The 15,906-nt window shown below is 41.0% G+C and overlaps 1 protein-coding gene across 3 annotated transcripts in view; it reads left to right on the plus strand.

The window, feature by feature from the left end:
• SNTG1 (syntrophin gamma 1) overlaps positions 1–15,906 on the plus strand; it is a 567,484-nt gene that overhangs the window by 330,737 nt on the left and 220,841 nt on the right. The window contains exons 1-2 of one of the 3 annotated variants that reach the window (XM_030553071.1): positions 10,983–11,068; positions 12,030–12,160. The exons of the other annotated variants lie outside the window; for them this stretch is intronic. Of the exons in view, the coding sequence (XP_030408931.1) occupies positions 12,062–12,160 (99 nt within the window). The 5' untranslated portion in view covers positions 10,983–11,068; positions 12,030–12,061. Of the gene's footprint in view, positions 1–10,982; positions 11,069–12,029; positions 12,161–15,906 lie in introns of those variants that run through there. 3 annotated transcript variants of the gene reach the window in all.

Here is a 15,906-nt window from a genome sequence, read left to right on the forward strand (position 1 = left end):
TTCCAAGTGAAGCCAAACTTAAAGATTCAAATATGTGTAAATGACAGCAAAGAACATTCTACATGTTTTCCTTGATGTCATTTCTCCTTCCCTCTTTTTATTCATGAAATGTTTCAGGCCTAACAAATCTTTTTGCAGGATGCTGATATGTTTTAAACAAGGGTCTCAGCTACATATTTCAGCAGTGAATAAGCCTGTGACATAATTAGTGCATCACAAGACAACAGAAGATGATTCACATGATGATTATCTGCTCTGTTCATTCCCTCTGAAGCACTTGGCATTGGCCACTTTCAGAAGACAAGGTACTGGGCTAGATGGACCTGTGGTCTGACCCAGCATGGCCGTCCTTATGTTATGTTCTTTTATTGTGTTACATCAATGATAAATTGTCACTGTGCTTTACTGACAACTGTACTGGGCAAATGAAAAAATGATTATCAATGAACATTCTTAATAAACAGTTTAACCAAGTAAGTGCTGCCTTATATAGTAGATACACATCTATTCAGACTTTCTTAATAAATTTATTTGATCTCAGAGCCTCACAGACGCAGGTCTTCTGTTGAGCAACAGAACTGGTACAGCATGAAGTGGTGCAAAGTTCATGCTGCCCCACCAATATGCCATAGCCCAAGCCTGGAGGGATCAACAGTAGAGGAGAGAGGTAGGACTGTCCAGTAGTTAGACTACAAGCCTATGACATGGTAGACCTGGGTTCAAGTCCCTGTTTTGCCACACACTTCCTGTGGGATCTTGAGCAAGTCACTTAGGTCTAGATTTTGGAAGGAGTTTCGATGTTATAGAACTTGGCCTTGCAATACCTAACTGACTAAATCTCTGTTAAAAATGAGATTTGGGCTCCTAAATTAGTTAGGCATTGTAAGTGTAAACATTTCAAAAAATTCTGGGCCTAAGTTTCTGTGTGCCGTCAGCTTCCCATCTGTTAAATGAAGATAATAGCACTTTTTTACCTCCTGGGGGTGCTGTGAGGGGTTCAGGTGGGGCGCCGATGAATATTGATGCCTAAGATATGTGTGAGAGGATGGTTCAGTCATAATGATCTTTGAGGGTAAAATATATCCCGTTGTGGAGGTTAAGTATGTATGACTTTAGCCAAAGTCCTTTTGGTTTAAGTGGTGCCTGGAATCTTTGGCATGTCCTCTGCACTGTGATGAATATACCCTTAGGAGTCTGCTCCTCCTAGCATTGGTCCATATCAGCATGGGAGGAGACTTATGGGAAGGAAATGTGTATGCAGAACCCCTCACAGAGATTCAGTACATCATCTCTTCAGTTTGCCTCTATACCTGCAGAAGCACCTGGTGCATTGTAATAGGTTTCTAAGATCATGGTGATCTTTCTACCCTTGACCTCCTGACTACTCCTTTTCCCATCCACTCCTCTATCAATTTGCTAAGTCTGGACCCTTTCAGGGCTGAAATTAGGGGTCATCAACATTGGCAACCATCTAGGGTGCTGTGACACTCTCTCAGGGTGCCAAGAACCAGCAGCCACTGTGTAACCCCTATGCCTTAGCAAGAGAAAGCTTTGCTAGAGCTTAAACTGTGTGTCAGCTCCTTCTCATGCCAGTATGTCCAGCTCACCTGCAAACTCCTCAACACTCTACCAGTGAGTGTTCAGTGAACCCCGGTTCCATAGTTCCCCGTAGTGTTCCAGTCCCTCTCACTGGACCCTCACAGAAATTAAGTCCACTATTTCCAAAGAGACAGTACACATGCACTAGCCTGTTACCCCAGCTGAGGATACATTATTTACCTTGATACAGAGCACTGAGACAGTTTACAGTAAAACTAAGCATGACTTTTTAAATAAAGAACAGAGATTTAAGTGATACTGAGCAGAGATAAGAGAAACAGAAATGGCGATGAATAAAAACTAAATAAAAACTGCTTTCTAGTGTCTAAAATTTAACAGATTACAATCCTTATATTGGGTAATTTCTCATCTACGGTCAGTTCTCCACATCCTCAACCCACATAGTTGAGGGATCCACCTGTTCATAGATTCCAAGACTGCGGGTCACATTTGTGCCCTACGTGACGGATAACTCAGGGGTTCTCTTCCCTCCTTATTATAGTCCAGTAAATCTTTGAAATGTATGTGTTTGAAGTGTATCCTCAGATAATATTTTTCTTCTCCCCTGGTGCTTATGCTCCAGGAAGTAGATGCCATCCTGTCTTCCTCACTCTCCTCTCAGTTAGCATTTCCTGTGGGCTGAGAACTTGTCTACACTTAAAACATTATAGACAGGTCTGCTGCAGCTTTGCCATTGTGGCACTTCAGTGTAGCCACCACCTACACTGACAGGAGGGATTCATCCATTTGTGTAATTAATCCACCTCCCTGAGATGTGGTAACTAGGCTGACAGAAGAATTCTTCTATCAACCTAGCACTGTTTACATGGGGACTTAGTTTAGCTTAACTATACTGCTCAGGAGTATGGATTTTTCCACACCCCAACCGACATAGTTAAACTGTCCTAATTCTCTAGTGTAGACTAGACCTCAGATGCAAATGAACTTTGTCTCTGGAATCACTTTACTCAATTTACATTGGAGACACAGGCAAGCAGGCAGAACAAATTTTCTTTGTCTATGACAACCTTGTTCGTCAGATGTCTCCATCATGATTTTAAGAACATATTATTAGCACTCATACATAACTCTTCATACACATCACACAATGATATTGAAGATGAATAGATCACCAGTTTTTATGCAATATCTTATAAGACACTGGCTAAATATTCTGACAATACTGTCTTGGGTGTGCCCTATGCCAGCTTGCATAAAGGGGCTGTTAGGGTCACAGGTGCCTAACTTTTAGGGGTAGCTACTGGCTGGATGTCTCTTTCCTCCAACACACTACCAGCTGGAACACTGGTGGTGCATGTGCTTGTCCTTTTAAGTGCTCCATACCGCACCACTACAGCAGCAGCAGGCACAGTTGGGAGCCACGAATGGAGTTCTGGATCCTCCATTCAAGATAGCTGCAGACAGTTTTCCTTTGAGAGTACTGCAAATGCAGCATTGGCATCCAGCACTGTAAACAGCCATCCTAGCATGACTCTTGCCTGGCCTACTCACTCAATCCCCACTAGTCAAGACAGATTTGGGAAGAGGGGATTCCGTCCTGCACTTCTCCCCAGAACCATCAGATAGCAGTGACATACGGTCCTGAAGTGGTTAGTGCCAGCTACACCATGTACATTGCAGAGAGTCCTCTGCTGGATCTATTTTGCAGGAGGTAGGTTGGGATTGCAGTGGCATGGGACTAACTGAGCCCATTTCATGTGGAAGGAGGAATCTAGATGGGACAATATGGATCACTAAAGTCCACAGCAAGACTCCTCTTGACTTCGGCAATAACAAGATTGGACCCTTAATCCTTGTCCTCTGTGTTGACACTATAAATAAAGGATGTTAATTAGTGCCAACAGCAGTGGTGGTTTGTGTGATGTGGCTATGCAGGAAATGGATTAAGACAATCCATTTGTTTCCATAAACAGCCATTGTTCTGCTTTCTAACAAACCCGTTTCTTTCCTTTGATACTTTTGACATGCTTTTTATATTTGTATTAGCATAGTGCCAATGAGCCCCAGTTGCGGATCAGGACCCCATTGTGCTAGGTGCTGTTCAAACCTAGAACAAAAAGATGGTTCCTTCCCCAATGAGTTTACTTTATATTAGATTGTGTGTGCTTTGCTTTGACTTTATAAGAGTCAAATCCTGTTTGATGCTGAGCGTCTAACAATTCTCATAGAAGTTAATGGGCGTTTCCAGGTCTTTCTCTTCTCTAGGGATTTGGTCATAATTTAGGAGGGTTTTTTCCCCTAGGAGAGACAAATGGCTTATTGTTCCTCCTCACATACTTTCTTCACTATTGGAAATTACACCTGGAACTGGCTTTCACTGAAATACAACAAACATCCTTCAAAGTCTCATTTTGAGGTAAGCAAGTGAGCAGAATTTTGTTTAGATTCAGTTTTTCATTTCCCCTCTTATCCAGAATCCAAAGTTGAATTTGGACATGCCAGAATCTAAACTATATCGGAACTGTAAGTTATTAGTATATTCTAGGGGGTTGTCTACACTGCGAGCTAGTGCACAGCAAGCCAGGGTGTGAATCTACAGCACACCAATTTGCTGTGCACAGACTCACCATGTGGACATTGCCACAACACAGTGAAAGTCCTGAGCTGCTTGTAACAGTGATCATATAGGACATTAGTGCACAGCATGCTGTGCACGGTAGATTCCCAACCTGGTTTGCCACACACTAACTCCCCGTATCGACAAGCCCTAAAATAAGTTAAACAACTGTCTACGTGATTTTTTTTTATTTGCAGATATCCATCTGAATCCCCAAAATGACCTAATTATATCATAATTTCAATTTTCTATCTGATGTTTTCGGTCAGCTCTAGTCTCATTTGTACAGTACCATAATATTGGCATTTATGCGGAAGTTCGGGAGTGGGGAATTGCTTCATACCCTTAGTTGACTCCAGACAGATTTTTTACGTGAACATTAAAATGATCATCGTTCATGCCAGATTTGATCAGAACAGTATACATAAGAGAATGTGCAAATGCTGAATGCACAGATATGCTTAAGGATAAGTGACAGCTTCATAAAACTATTTTGTTTAGGATGTTGCTTTTTGTATTTTCTGAAGCTTTTTATTGTGAGATGAAATCTCTGCTTAATATGCCAAAAAAGCAGAAAAATAATAATAAAATATACCATATAAGAGAGAAGTTCCTCTTTTTTTCTTTTGTTTTAATATTAATGTTATGTGTTGGGAAGGAAAACTTCAGTTCCTGCCCAGAATAAAGAGGGTTCTGTGTAACTACTAGGGGGGGTGGCAATGATATGCTGCAATTAGTACTACAGTTGGATGTGCTATTTTAGTGCCTAGGCACCACAGGAATGATTGCTGGAGAGATTTCAGTGATGCATGGATAATTAAAAAATCTGACCATGCACGTAAAAAGAGATGGTCAACATCCACTTGTCAAAAAACAACCAAACAAACAAAAAACCCCACATGAATGCAAATCTGTACACAAGGATATATTGCATGCACAATAACACATTTGCACACTAATCTGCAATCATGTGAATGGGGTGTGTATGTGCATTTATTTTTACACTTGGCCCTCATCCTCTTTTTTTATCTTTGTTAAAAATTCAGTTAGCAAATCCTTCTAAACCAATTTAACCAGTATGCAGAAACAAATCTTCTTAGACATTGGCCCCTTTCCCCCCTCTTACTACTGCCAGTCCTATAGTGTGTGTGATAATGTTTGCTATTATCTTTTCTATGTTGTTCAGGGCTGGAGTGCAGTCAGTGCCATTACACCACTAGCACAAATGGCACATATGGGATCCATGACACGCATCTTGAACCTGGTTTGTAATGTATGTGAAGATTAAAACATTGCTATGTCAATTGTTTAAAATTGTCACTCTATATACGTCACTGCTCCTCAACACATCTAGATGTCTTGAATCAAAGGAGACCATAATGTAGGCAGTTGGGGCAAGGACCTAGGATTAAAGCCTCTAGAGTCCTAATACTGATTGCCACTTGACCCTCTCACTTTGGACTAGTCATTCAACCCCTCTTTGTTCTCCACATGAAAAAGGGAGCCATATTTCCTTACTTCATGTAGATGTTATGATCCATAATTAAAGTCTGTAAAGATCTGAGACTGGATAAAAGTGCAAACTATTATTATTCAAGGGAGAGATTTGGAAGATGGTAGGAAAATTCAATGTGCTTGTACATCTAATGCAAATCTACACAAGACCGTGTTCAGACACACAAGCTTCTGCTGCCATTGTGCCAAGTACTGTATCAATTAAAAAGAATCCCACATGTCAGTGTAGGTGTTTTGACTTCATAGCCTGTTGTGGTTCCAAGGTTGCAAGGCAATTGTTGTCTGTTGTTAGAATCATTCTTATTTTGTGTGGTGTTGGTTACAAAGTAGCAAATACAGGTTTTGAAGCTAAGCCCGTAGTTTGAAAGTTCTTATCAATTTTTGGTTTTTGTTTCTTGAAAAAAGTGAGTTAGTGTTTGCTGTTTAAATAAACAAATGTAATTCTTCTCTGTTTTGATAACCGCTTTCCACAACTGTTATTTGGAGAACAGTTATCATGTAGTGGTTAAGGCACAGAACTGGGAGTTCAGAGATCTGGATTCCATTCCCAGCTTTGACTTGTTGAGTGTTTGGCCTTAGCCATATCCTATTTCCTTTCTGTTTTCATTTTATTGTCTGCAAAGTGGAGATAATACTGTTGTGAGGCTTCGTTCAGTATTGTTTGTAAAGAATTTTGAGAGCATTGTGACAAAGTTCCTCCTCTACCTTGGCGGGTCCTGCGCTTATTGGCAGATTGGTTCACCTCAGTGATCTTCCCCACAGTCTGGATCAACTCCTTCTGTGTCTGATCAGGAGTTGGGAGGTTTGGGGGGAACCCGGGCCCGCCCTCTACTCTGGGTTCCAGCCCAGGGCCCTGTGGATTGCAGCTGTCTATAGTGCCTCCTGTAACAGCTGCATGACAGATACATCTCCCTGGGCTACTTCCCTATGGCCTCCTCCAAACACCTTCTTTATCCTCACCACAGGACCTTCCTCCTGATTTCTGATAATGCTTGTACTCCTTAGTCCTCCAGCAGCACACCCTCTCACTCTCAGGTCCTTGTGCCTCTTGCTCCCAGCTCCTCACACACACTTCCTCTCCTCTGGCTCCTTCCTGCCTGACTGGAGTGAGCTCCTTTTTAAACCCAGGTGCCATGATTAGCCTGCCTTGATTGATCTAATCAGCTTGTCTGCCTTAATTGGTTCTCGCAGGTTCCTGATTACTCTAGTGCAGCCCCTGCTCTGGTCACTCAGGGAACAGAAAACTACTCATCCAGTGCCCAGTGTATTTGCCCTCTACCAGACTCCTGTATCCCACTGGTCTGGGTCTGTCACTTGTGGCAAAGTGAGGGATAAATCGTCGTAATACCCCACTACACTTAGGGATGCCCGGACTTGTTTCTTGCGACGTGGTCGGGGCCAATTTTGGATGGCATCCAACTTGTTCACTTGGGGTTTCACCAGACCTTTTCCCACAATGTGCCCAAGATATTTGGCCTCTGTAAACCCTACAGCGCACTTGGCAGGGTTTGCTTTAAGGCCAGTTCGCCTGAAGGTATCAAGGACTGCCTCCACCTTCTCTAGGTGGGTTTCCCAGTCTTGGGTATGAATAACCACATCGTCCAAGTAGGCAGCAGCATAACTGTTATGCGAGCGTAATAGCTTATCCACGAGGCGCTGGAAAGTAGCTGGGGCCCCATGTAGTCCAAAAGGGAGGACAGTATATTGAAAAAGACCCTCTGGTGTAGAGAACGCAATCTTTTCCTTTGCGTCTCTGCAAGGGGAATCTGCCAGTACCCCTTTGTCAAGTCTAGAGTAGTCAAATACCGTGCATTCCCCAGATGGTCCACTAGCTCATCTATGCGAGGTATGGGGTATGCATCAAACTGGGATACTTTGTTTAGCGCCGGAAGTCGTTGCAAAACCCTGTGGTGCCATCAGTCTCTGTTGCCTCTACTGGTTCAGAAGCGTTAGGGTGGGGGTCAGACTCGGGTGCTTCTCCCTCCTGGGTGGCTTCCTTTTCAGCTGCTCGGGTCTGCCTACCTACGAGAGGGACCCTCTGGCTTTGAGTCAGTATTCGGGTTCCCAAGGCCTTAGCTGCCCTCCTTTCCCTTTTCGACTTTCTACCCTGTCTGGGAATGGAAATAAATCTGGGGATATTTCAGAGAAGACTGGGGGTTGACAGTCTACTGTGGATGCCTCACTAACTTCAGGATTCCCCTTTTCCTCCAATCCTCCTACTGAGAGTAAGTTTCCAAACCCTGGGAAGTCCCTCCCTATGAGCACTGGGTATGGGAGTTTAGGGACTACACCTGCTGCTACCTCAGTAGTGTTCCCCTGAATCTTGAGTTTTACTGGGATGGTATGGTAATAACCAACTGTCCCATGGACGCATGTTATCCCTGTACACTCAGCCCGCAGCAGCTGACTACACTTGACGAGCTTCCCTGAGACAAGCGTGATAGCACTCCCCAAATCAACCAGTGCTGTGGTCTCAACCACATTTAGTTTCACTGGTCTGGTGTACATATGTGGGGCTAGTGAGACCCCCACAAGGTGGATTAGGGAGCATGGGTCTGCCCAGTTCCCCAGGTTACACTGCATCGACTCCTCAGCATTGGGACACTGTGCAGCTATATGTCCCCAATCCCCACAGGCATAACATCTGTATGGGGCTTTAGGCATTCCCCGGTCTCTTGGTTAGGGCAATGTAACATCATGATCCTCTTCTCCCTCCATGCTCCAACTCTTTGTGGCCTCTGGTGGGCCTTCAGCCCCTCTCTTTTTCCACCTGAGCCCTCCTGGTGGCCCAGTCACCCGAGCTCTAGGGCTTGGTGCTGCTAGTTTAACCTGGGGTGGCTCTTCCTTAACTGGTCGGGTCAGTTCCCTCGCCATCCTTCGCCTCTCTACCAGTGCAACAACCTCATAATAGGTGGAGCGTTCGTTCTGGCTTACCCAGGCACGAAGGTCTGGTGGTAGTCCCCTCATGTATCGGTCGATGACCAGATCCTCTAGTATCTCTTCCAGACTCCAGGACTCCGTTCGCCACCACTTTCGTGTGAGATGGATGAGGTCATTCAATTGGGACCATGGGGTTTTGTTTTCCTGATACCTCCACTCGTGATACTGTTGGGCCTGCACTGCAGTTGTTACCCCAGATCTGGCCAGGATCTCTGCTTTCAGCTGGGGGTAGTCTGCTGCAGCCTCTTCAGGCAGATCATAGTAAGCCTTCTGGGCCTCCCCGCACAGGAATGGGGCAAGGATGCCAGACCACTGATCTCGAGGCCAGGCCTCCCATAGGGCTGTCCTCTCAAAGGCCAGAAGGTATGTCTCTACATCATCCTCCTGCGTCATTTTCTGCAGCCAATGCCTGGCCCGTATGATCTGTGTCCCATCATGGCCGCAGTTCAGCTCTGTAAGGGTTTTCACCTGGTTTACCAGTTCCCGCAACATAGCCCAGTCTTGAGAAGCCTGGTCCATCAGCAGGCAATTAGTCTCTTGCTGCAGCCGCACTGCCTCCTGTTGGGCAGCTGCCTGGACACAGGTAGCCTCCTGCTGAGTCACCGTAACTTGTATCAATGCCCGTACCATTGTCGTGAAAAAAAATAAACCCTCTACCTTTTTTTTTTTTTTTTTTTTTTTTAATATCACTCTCCTCCTTCTGCCATGCTGTGCACACCAAATCCCACCTCTGACATCAGTTGTGACAAAGTTCCTCCTCTACCTTGGTGGGTCCTGCACTTATTGGCAGATTGGCTCACCTCAGTGATCTTCCCCACAGTCTGGATCAACTCCTTCTGTGTCTGATCAGGAGTTGGGAGGTTTGGGGGGAACCTGGGCCTGCCCTCTACTCCGGATTCCAGCCCAGGACCCTATGGATTGCAGCTGTCTATAGTGCCTCTTGTAACAGCTGCATGACAGCTACAACTCCTTGGGCTACTTCCCCATGGCCTCCTCCAAACACCTTCTTTATCCTCATCACAGGACCTTCCTCCTGGTGTCTGATAATGCTTGTACTCCTTAGTCCTCCAGCGGCACACCCTTTCACTCTCAGGTCCTTGAACCTCTTGCTCCCAGCTCCTCACACGCACTTTCTCTCTTCTGGCTCCTCCCCGCCTGACTGGAGTGAGCTCTTTTTTAAACCCAGGTGCCCTGATTAGCCTGGCTTGATTGGCTACAGGTGATCTAATCAGCCTGTCTGCCTTAATTGGTTCTCGCAGGTTCCTGATTACTCTAGTGCAGCCCCTGCTCTGGTCACTCAGGGAACAGAAAACTTCTCATCCAGTGCCCAGTGTATTTGCCCTCTACCAGACTCCTGTATCCCACTGGTCTGGGTCTGTCACAGCATCTAATGGGAAAGGTCTCTGAAAGTCACCTATTATTATTTATGTATTATATGACCATAGTGATGGCAACACTTTTCAAGTGCAGAGTAACAGTCTTTCATTATTATGGTGTTGATCTCTATGCTATATTGAATAGTTTATATCATGTAATGATATATTATCCTTTTCCCTGATTTGATAAAATTAGACATGAATTCTAAGACCTCTTGTATAGTGGTATTCTGTAATCAAAACATTAATAATCCACAAATTTATAATTGGAAATTAAATTTCAAAGTTATACTCTAAAAGATATGTATTCATAAGTAGCCACATAACTGCTTTCCGTCCCCAGGTCCTCTTTTCTGCACTGCAACCACCTCAACTTATTGGCATGACCAATATATTTACAATGTATTTAATGCATGGTATTTGAAATTAATGATAATCTGTTAAATGTTTCAGTAATTTTCAGAAATGAATGTACATATACTGGCAATAATACAAACAAACAGTTGTAAATAATTTGCCATGTTCTCCTATGTTGTATAACTCATTTTTAGACAATCATTCATCCTGGGATCATTCATTCTGAAGCTGTAATCTTGTGTGTGTGTGTTTGAATCTTTTTTTAAAATCCAAATCGACCTGTGGTTTGTGAATTGTAGTTTTAACTCAACTTGTGCCAACCTCAGGTAAAGTCTGATATTCATTCATTGCTCTCATTGATTCTGTAGAGTTAAAATACATTAATCAGCATTACATGTTTTCATAATTTATATTTTTTATTCTCCCCTCAAAATATTTGTAGTTACACAAGAGTTGTGTTACTGAGAATCCATCTATTTCACTACTTGACAGTCCAGTTAACAATCTTTACTATAAGAAATTTCTTCATCATGAATTGGATTGAGTGAAACAGGAGCAATGACACATACATTTCTAATAAAATTTGTTTCTTCATTGATTAGCTTGGAAACTATCTTCAAGGATTTAAATGATTGTTTGCATTTAATGCTCACGAAAGTGAGGATCAGAGAGCAGGAGCTAGAGTGGAGCCTGATGTGAGCAGGTAGAATACTGTATTATTCAGTAAGTTTTGTCATTGCCCTCCTGCCCCATTTTGATGTACAACTTCATTACTTGATTATTGTTCCCCTTTATTTCTGAGCTTCTCTTGAGCAGACTGATCACTGATTGGTTGGTTGTTTTTGTAGTATAGCCTACTTTATCTACACTACAAATGTAGACCACTTTTCTTGTTGACATGGTGTACATTGACGTACTATTTTACTCAACAGTTTCCTTTTGTTCCCCTAAGAAATCAACATGAGTAGTTTTTCCAAAACATTTTTGCAAGATATCACTTCGTAAATACAGAGTGTATTTGATTTGACTTTGGGCTAGAGACTCCATTTTATTTACTTTGTAAAATGCTGTGCATAACTATAGTGCCATACAAGTAAAAATAAGAATATGCATAAAGAGCACCAAACCTCAGTTACCCTAAAAGTGCAAATGTGTGGCTTATATTTCAAAATACACAGCCACCTCCATCTTGTTAACTTTAAATAAACCCACCATAATAACCCATTGGAACTGGACACACGCACACAAACAAGCATTATCACCATTTGGCACCACCTCCAGTGAACAGAAAGAAGAACAAATCAAAGTATTAAAGCATTTTGCAGATTGAAATCAAAACAAGTGTGGGAAGGGGAAAAATCTTTTAATGATTCCTTGGAAACCATGTCTACGTGAAGCAATTTACATGTACACTGGTCACCAGCAAAAAGTCAACATTTACAAATATTCACCACACAGCAGTATCTGAGATACGACTGTTGTTCCTCTAATCAAGAAAAGGGGAAACGGTGTGGCATATTATACTTCTGCATGGTGATTGTTAGTAAATGGGCCACAATTAATTCAGAAGGGCACAAGGAGGGAGTGCTTAGTGCTTGTCTTACACCTGAAAGTTCTTTAGGTCTTTTTTTTTTTCTCTACAATGGGTCTTTGTCTTTTGACAGTTTGTTCGGTGGAGGAGGAAGAGGAAAGGAGAATGGACCCTATGTATTTTTCAATAGTATCCAGTGTTGGACTGTTCCAGACAGATACATGGAGGTTTCCAGAACGCCCACCCCATACTTCTCAACCACTAGTATGGTATAGTATGGTACTGGTGTATTGAAATCAGTATGTCAACACTGGTCTCTTAGTACCTATTTTCCAAGTGTGTACCCTTCTTCCAGTCTAACCCTGGTAGCACTGGTGTTTCTTATAAAAGTTTAAAAGGTAGCACTTTCTGTTCTCCATGAGATGTTTGTTTTGCAAGAAAGGGCCTAATGGAACTGGACACAGTAGTAAAAGATTCATGGATAGTAGATGAAATGGTAGTAGAAACAGGATGCACCTCTCATTTAATATTTATTAATAATGCAGATTTTGTAAAACTTCTGGTACAGAGTCCTGCAGCAGTTACTCTGACCATTGCCTTTTCGTATTGTAACTGTTTTTCTCTGATAAATATTTGAGACTAATACCCTATGGAAATAGGCTAGATAGAGAAGATTTCAATGAAAAAACACTGCCCTCAAGACAATGAAAAATGTCATCTAGTAAACTACTGTCCTATATTACTTTATATGCCCCAACTGAGTCAACAAAGACATTGATACAGAAGACAACAACAGTCCTCATCATGTAGACACCAGAAAGCAAATACCTAAATGACAATTTCCATAAATAACAGCATGTTGGAGTGTGTTGGAAAACGCTATGCACACTTTTGGAATCATTGCAATATGTTGTTCTTTTCCATAATTACTCTCAATACAGTGCATTAGTGTACTGCAAGCTTCTACAGACACGTTGAGTAAAAATTACCATTACCATATCTCTCTTACCTACTCAAGTTCTTGTACAAATATTTACATAAATAAAAATCTAATATAACATTTTCCTTGTCCAAATCACTGAAAGTATTACAAGTCCTATTATATTACTTCTGCATTATCACTATCTGAGAGAGAGAGAGAGAGTTATTATAGAATAAAATATATGCGCAGTACCTTTCTTCCTCAAGAATCCAAAAATTTTATAAAATACATGCAGACATTACTCCATCCGTCATTGAATGTAGGCATCTCTGAGGTAAAATGGATCAGTGATTTAACACTCCACAGAAACATCATAAAAGATTTAGGACAAGGAGATGATACCTTTCTCAAATGAAATGGAGGAGGAGGGCATGAGGAGGGACTTTATAATTTTCCCAGGATGTGGTAAAATCCTACTTTTGCAAATACTAAGGACATTAATGACACAGGCATCAAGTCTTGAGTTTGCATCTCATCCAAAATGTGTCACCTTCAATAATATAGTTCATCTTGCAGCCATGAAATAGTTCAATAGTGACTCAGAAAGAAAAGTCTGTTTCTTGAATTGCCACCAGCAATTGCCTAATATCTAGGTGTTTCTTAGAGCTCTCATATCAAGTTGTATTTGAGCCTGACCGTGCTTAGTTTGTCAGATCTCACAAGGTGTATCAATACAAGGTGATCTGGGATCCCAGAATTACTTGGGTTTAAAAAGTATGGCTTTTTTAAAGGTCAGATTTCTAATTTGAAGATTCATTTGTTGAAAATTTCAACACACCTTCCCAGCATCCATACAGCAGCACTTTAAATATCATTTTTGGTTTTACATTTGTTGTTAGTGTTAGAGGTTTTTTCTTAAAATGGAAAAAATACCTCTAAAATATTGCTGTCTATAAATTATGACTTGTAATAAATTATAACCCCAAATGGTAATTAACTGTTGGCAAGAGTGGATTTCCTTGGGGTTATTGCCTAATTAGGAAAATGAAAATGAAATGAAATAAGAGCTGCAAAGGGATAAAGTTAAATATGAATTATAGCAAACACAATTTTAGATCAGCTTTATGCTAAACTATGAAAATCCTGAAGACCATGTACTACAGAAAGATTAAATCTAAAATTCATATTTTCATAGGCTGAACTACAAACCTAACATTTGCATTTTTATGGAGTTGTTTATTAATCCTCAAAGGTAAAATCTCTGCCATTTCCAAAAGTGCCTATGATTCTTTGCAAGTATTGAATATCTGAGTCCACTCAACTCTACTATGTATATAAGACCTAAAGTATGGATGCTAATGAAAATGATCCAAAACTTGTTAACCCATATAGATTGTTATTAATACTATTTTCACATTATAGGATGCTAACTATAATAGGGCTTGATTCAGCAAAGCAGTTGAGTATGTGCTTAAAGTTATGCATGTGAAGTACTTTGCTGAATTGGAGCCTTTTAGTGCTTTGAACATTTTGTTCTTTTTACATATTTGCAATCTACAATTATTCGTCTATGCCTGAAAGGCTGTCATCATACAGAGTAGCAGTAAAGAGTTTTTACATGGCTTTCAGGTGACAATATAATTCTTTTGTCATTTGACCGCATCTACTGCAAAACTAAAATACCTTTCTCAACAGAGATTAGAGCTTGGACAGCCTAAATAAGTGGAGGTAGCTCCAAGTATTGATCCTAAAGTATTATTTCAAACACAAGATTGTCAAAAAATTGTGCTTTATGTAAGGTGAAGTTCTAATAACATTTAGAGCTGAGCAATAGTAAAATACTTGTCTGTACATTTTGATTCAAATTTGAAAATGGATTTCAATTTCAACCTCTTTAATGATCTTATATTCACTTTCCATGAACATATATGTGCTCATACTTAATTAGTGCAAACTCTCATGAAAAGTGAATGTTGAGCTCGTATTTCCCAAAAGCAATTTTCACACTGGATAGCATCAGGGGCTTGGCTTAGTTCCACAAATCACTGAGACCAAATTTCAGAAAAGCCCTCAGGCATGTTCTGAAGTCCCTTCCTATTCAAACTGCACTTAGGAGCATGTTAGTTTCCTAATTCAGAGCTTCAGTTAGGAACAGAAATAATGCCATGTGGTTCATGTAACAAACCAATACATGCACATTTTGAATATTCCTTATGACCGCTTCAGAAACCATGTGCAGAACAAAAATTATTCACTTAATAGATTTGTTGAATAATTTCAAATAGAACTTCCGTCCAAAAACGTGCTGAGCACTTTCCCTGATCCAGCAAAGCACATAATTGTGCACATAATCTGAAGCATGTGAGTAGTCCTGTTGATTTTATGGGACTACTCAGTTTTAAATTAAATGGGTGCTTCAGTACTTTGCTGAGTCAGGGTTAGAGAGCTCAGACCTGGCAGGATCAAGCCCATAATGAATAAACTAGAATTTAGTCATCTCTAATTTAGTTATTATTTATTATTGCAAATTTTTAATCAAATGCAATGTTTAATTGAATTATTTCCTCATTATTCCCTCATTCCCCATGTCCCCTATGTTATCTGGAACACTTGTCCTTTTAGAAATTTTAGTTCTAGTTCAATGACTGCTGGTTATCCTTAGTCACTATTAGAAAACGCTTTATTTTTCCCCGTGGACAATTTTGACTTTTTGTTGAAAACTTAAAAACTTTTAGCAAAAAAACGAAAAATGGTTGGTATTCAGTATAAAATTATATTTTTTTCAGTTTGTCATTTAATGGAAAACACACATTTCTGTGTGAAAAGGGTTCCGATGGTAAAATTTTCAATCAGCTCTAGTCACTACCCATTTCTATCATGAGATTGGTTCTACACAAATCCTACAGCCATATATAGTACTACTGCTATGGAGATTCTGGGAGAGGTAGCTGGAATATATACATGAGGAGCAGCAGTACCACAACTTTCTTAACTAGCCTTACTTATGGGTTTAGTCTTTTCTTTCTTTTGAGTCTTGTACCCTTTCTCTGGCTTAACCACTTATGTCTCTATGGTCAACTTCCCATAT

Source organism: Gopherus evgoodei, chromosome 2 (genome assembly GCF_007399415.2).
Source record: "Gopherus evgoodei ecotype Sinaloan lineage chromosome 2, rGopEvg1_v1.p, whole genome shotgun sequence".
In the NCBI taxonomy this organism is placed as follows: domain Eukaryota; kingdom Metazoa; phylum Chordata; order Testudines; family Testudinidae; genus Gopherus; species Gopherus evgoodei.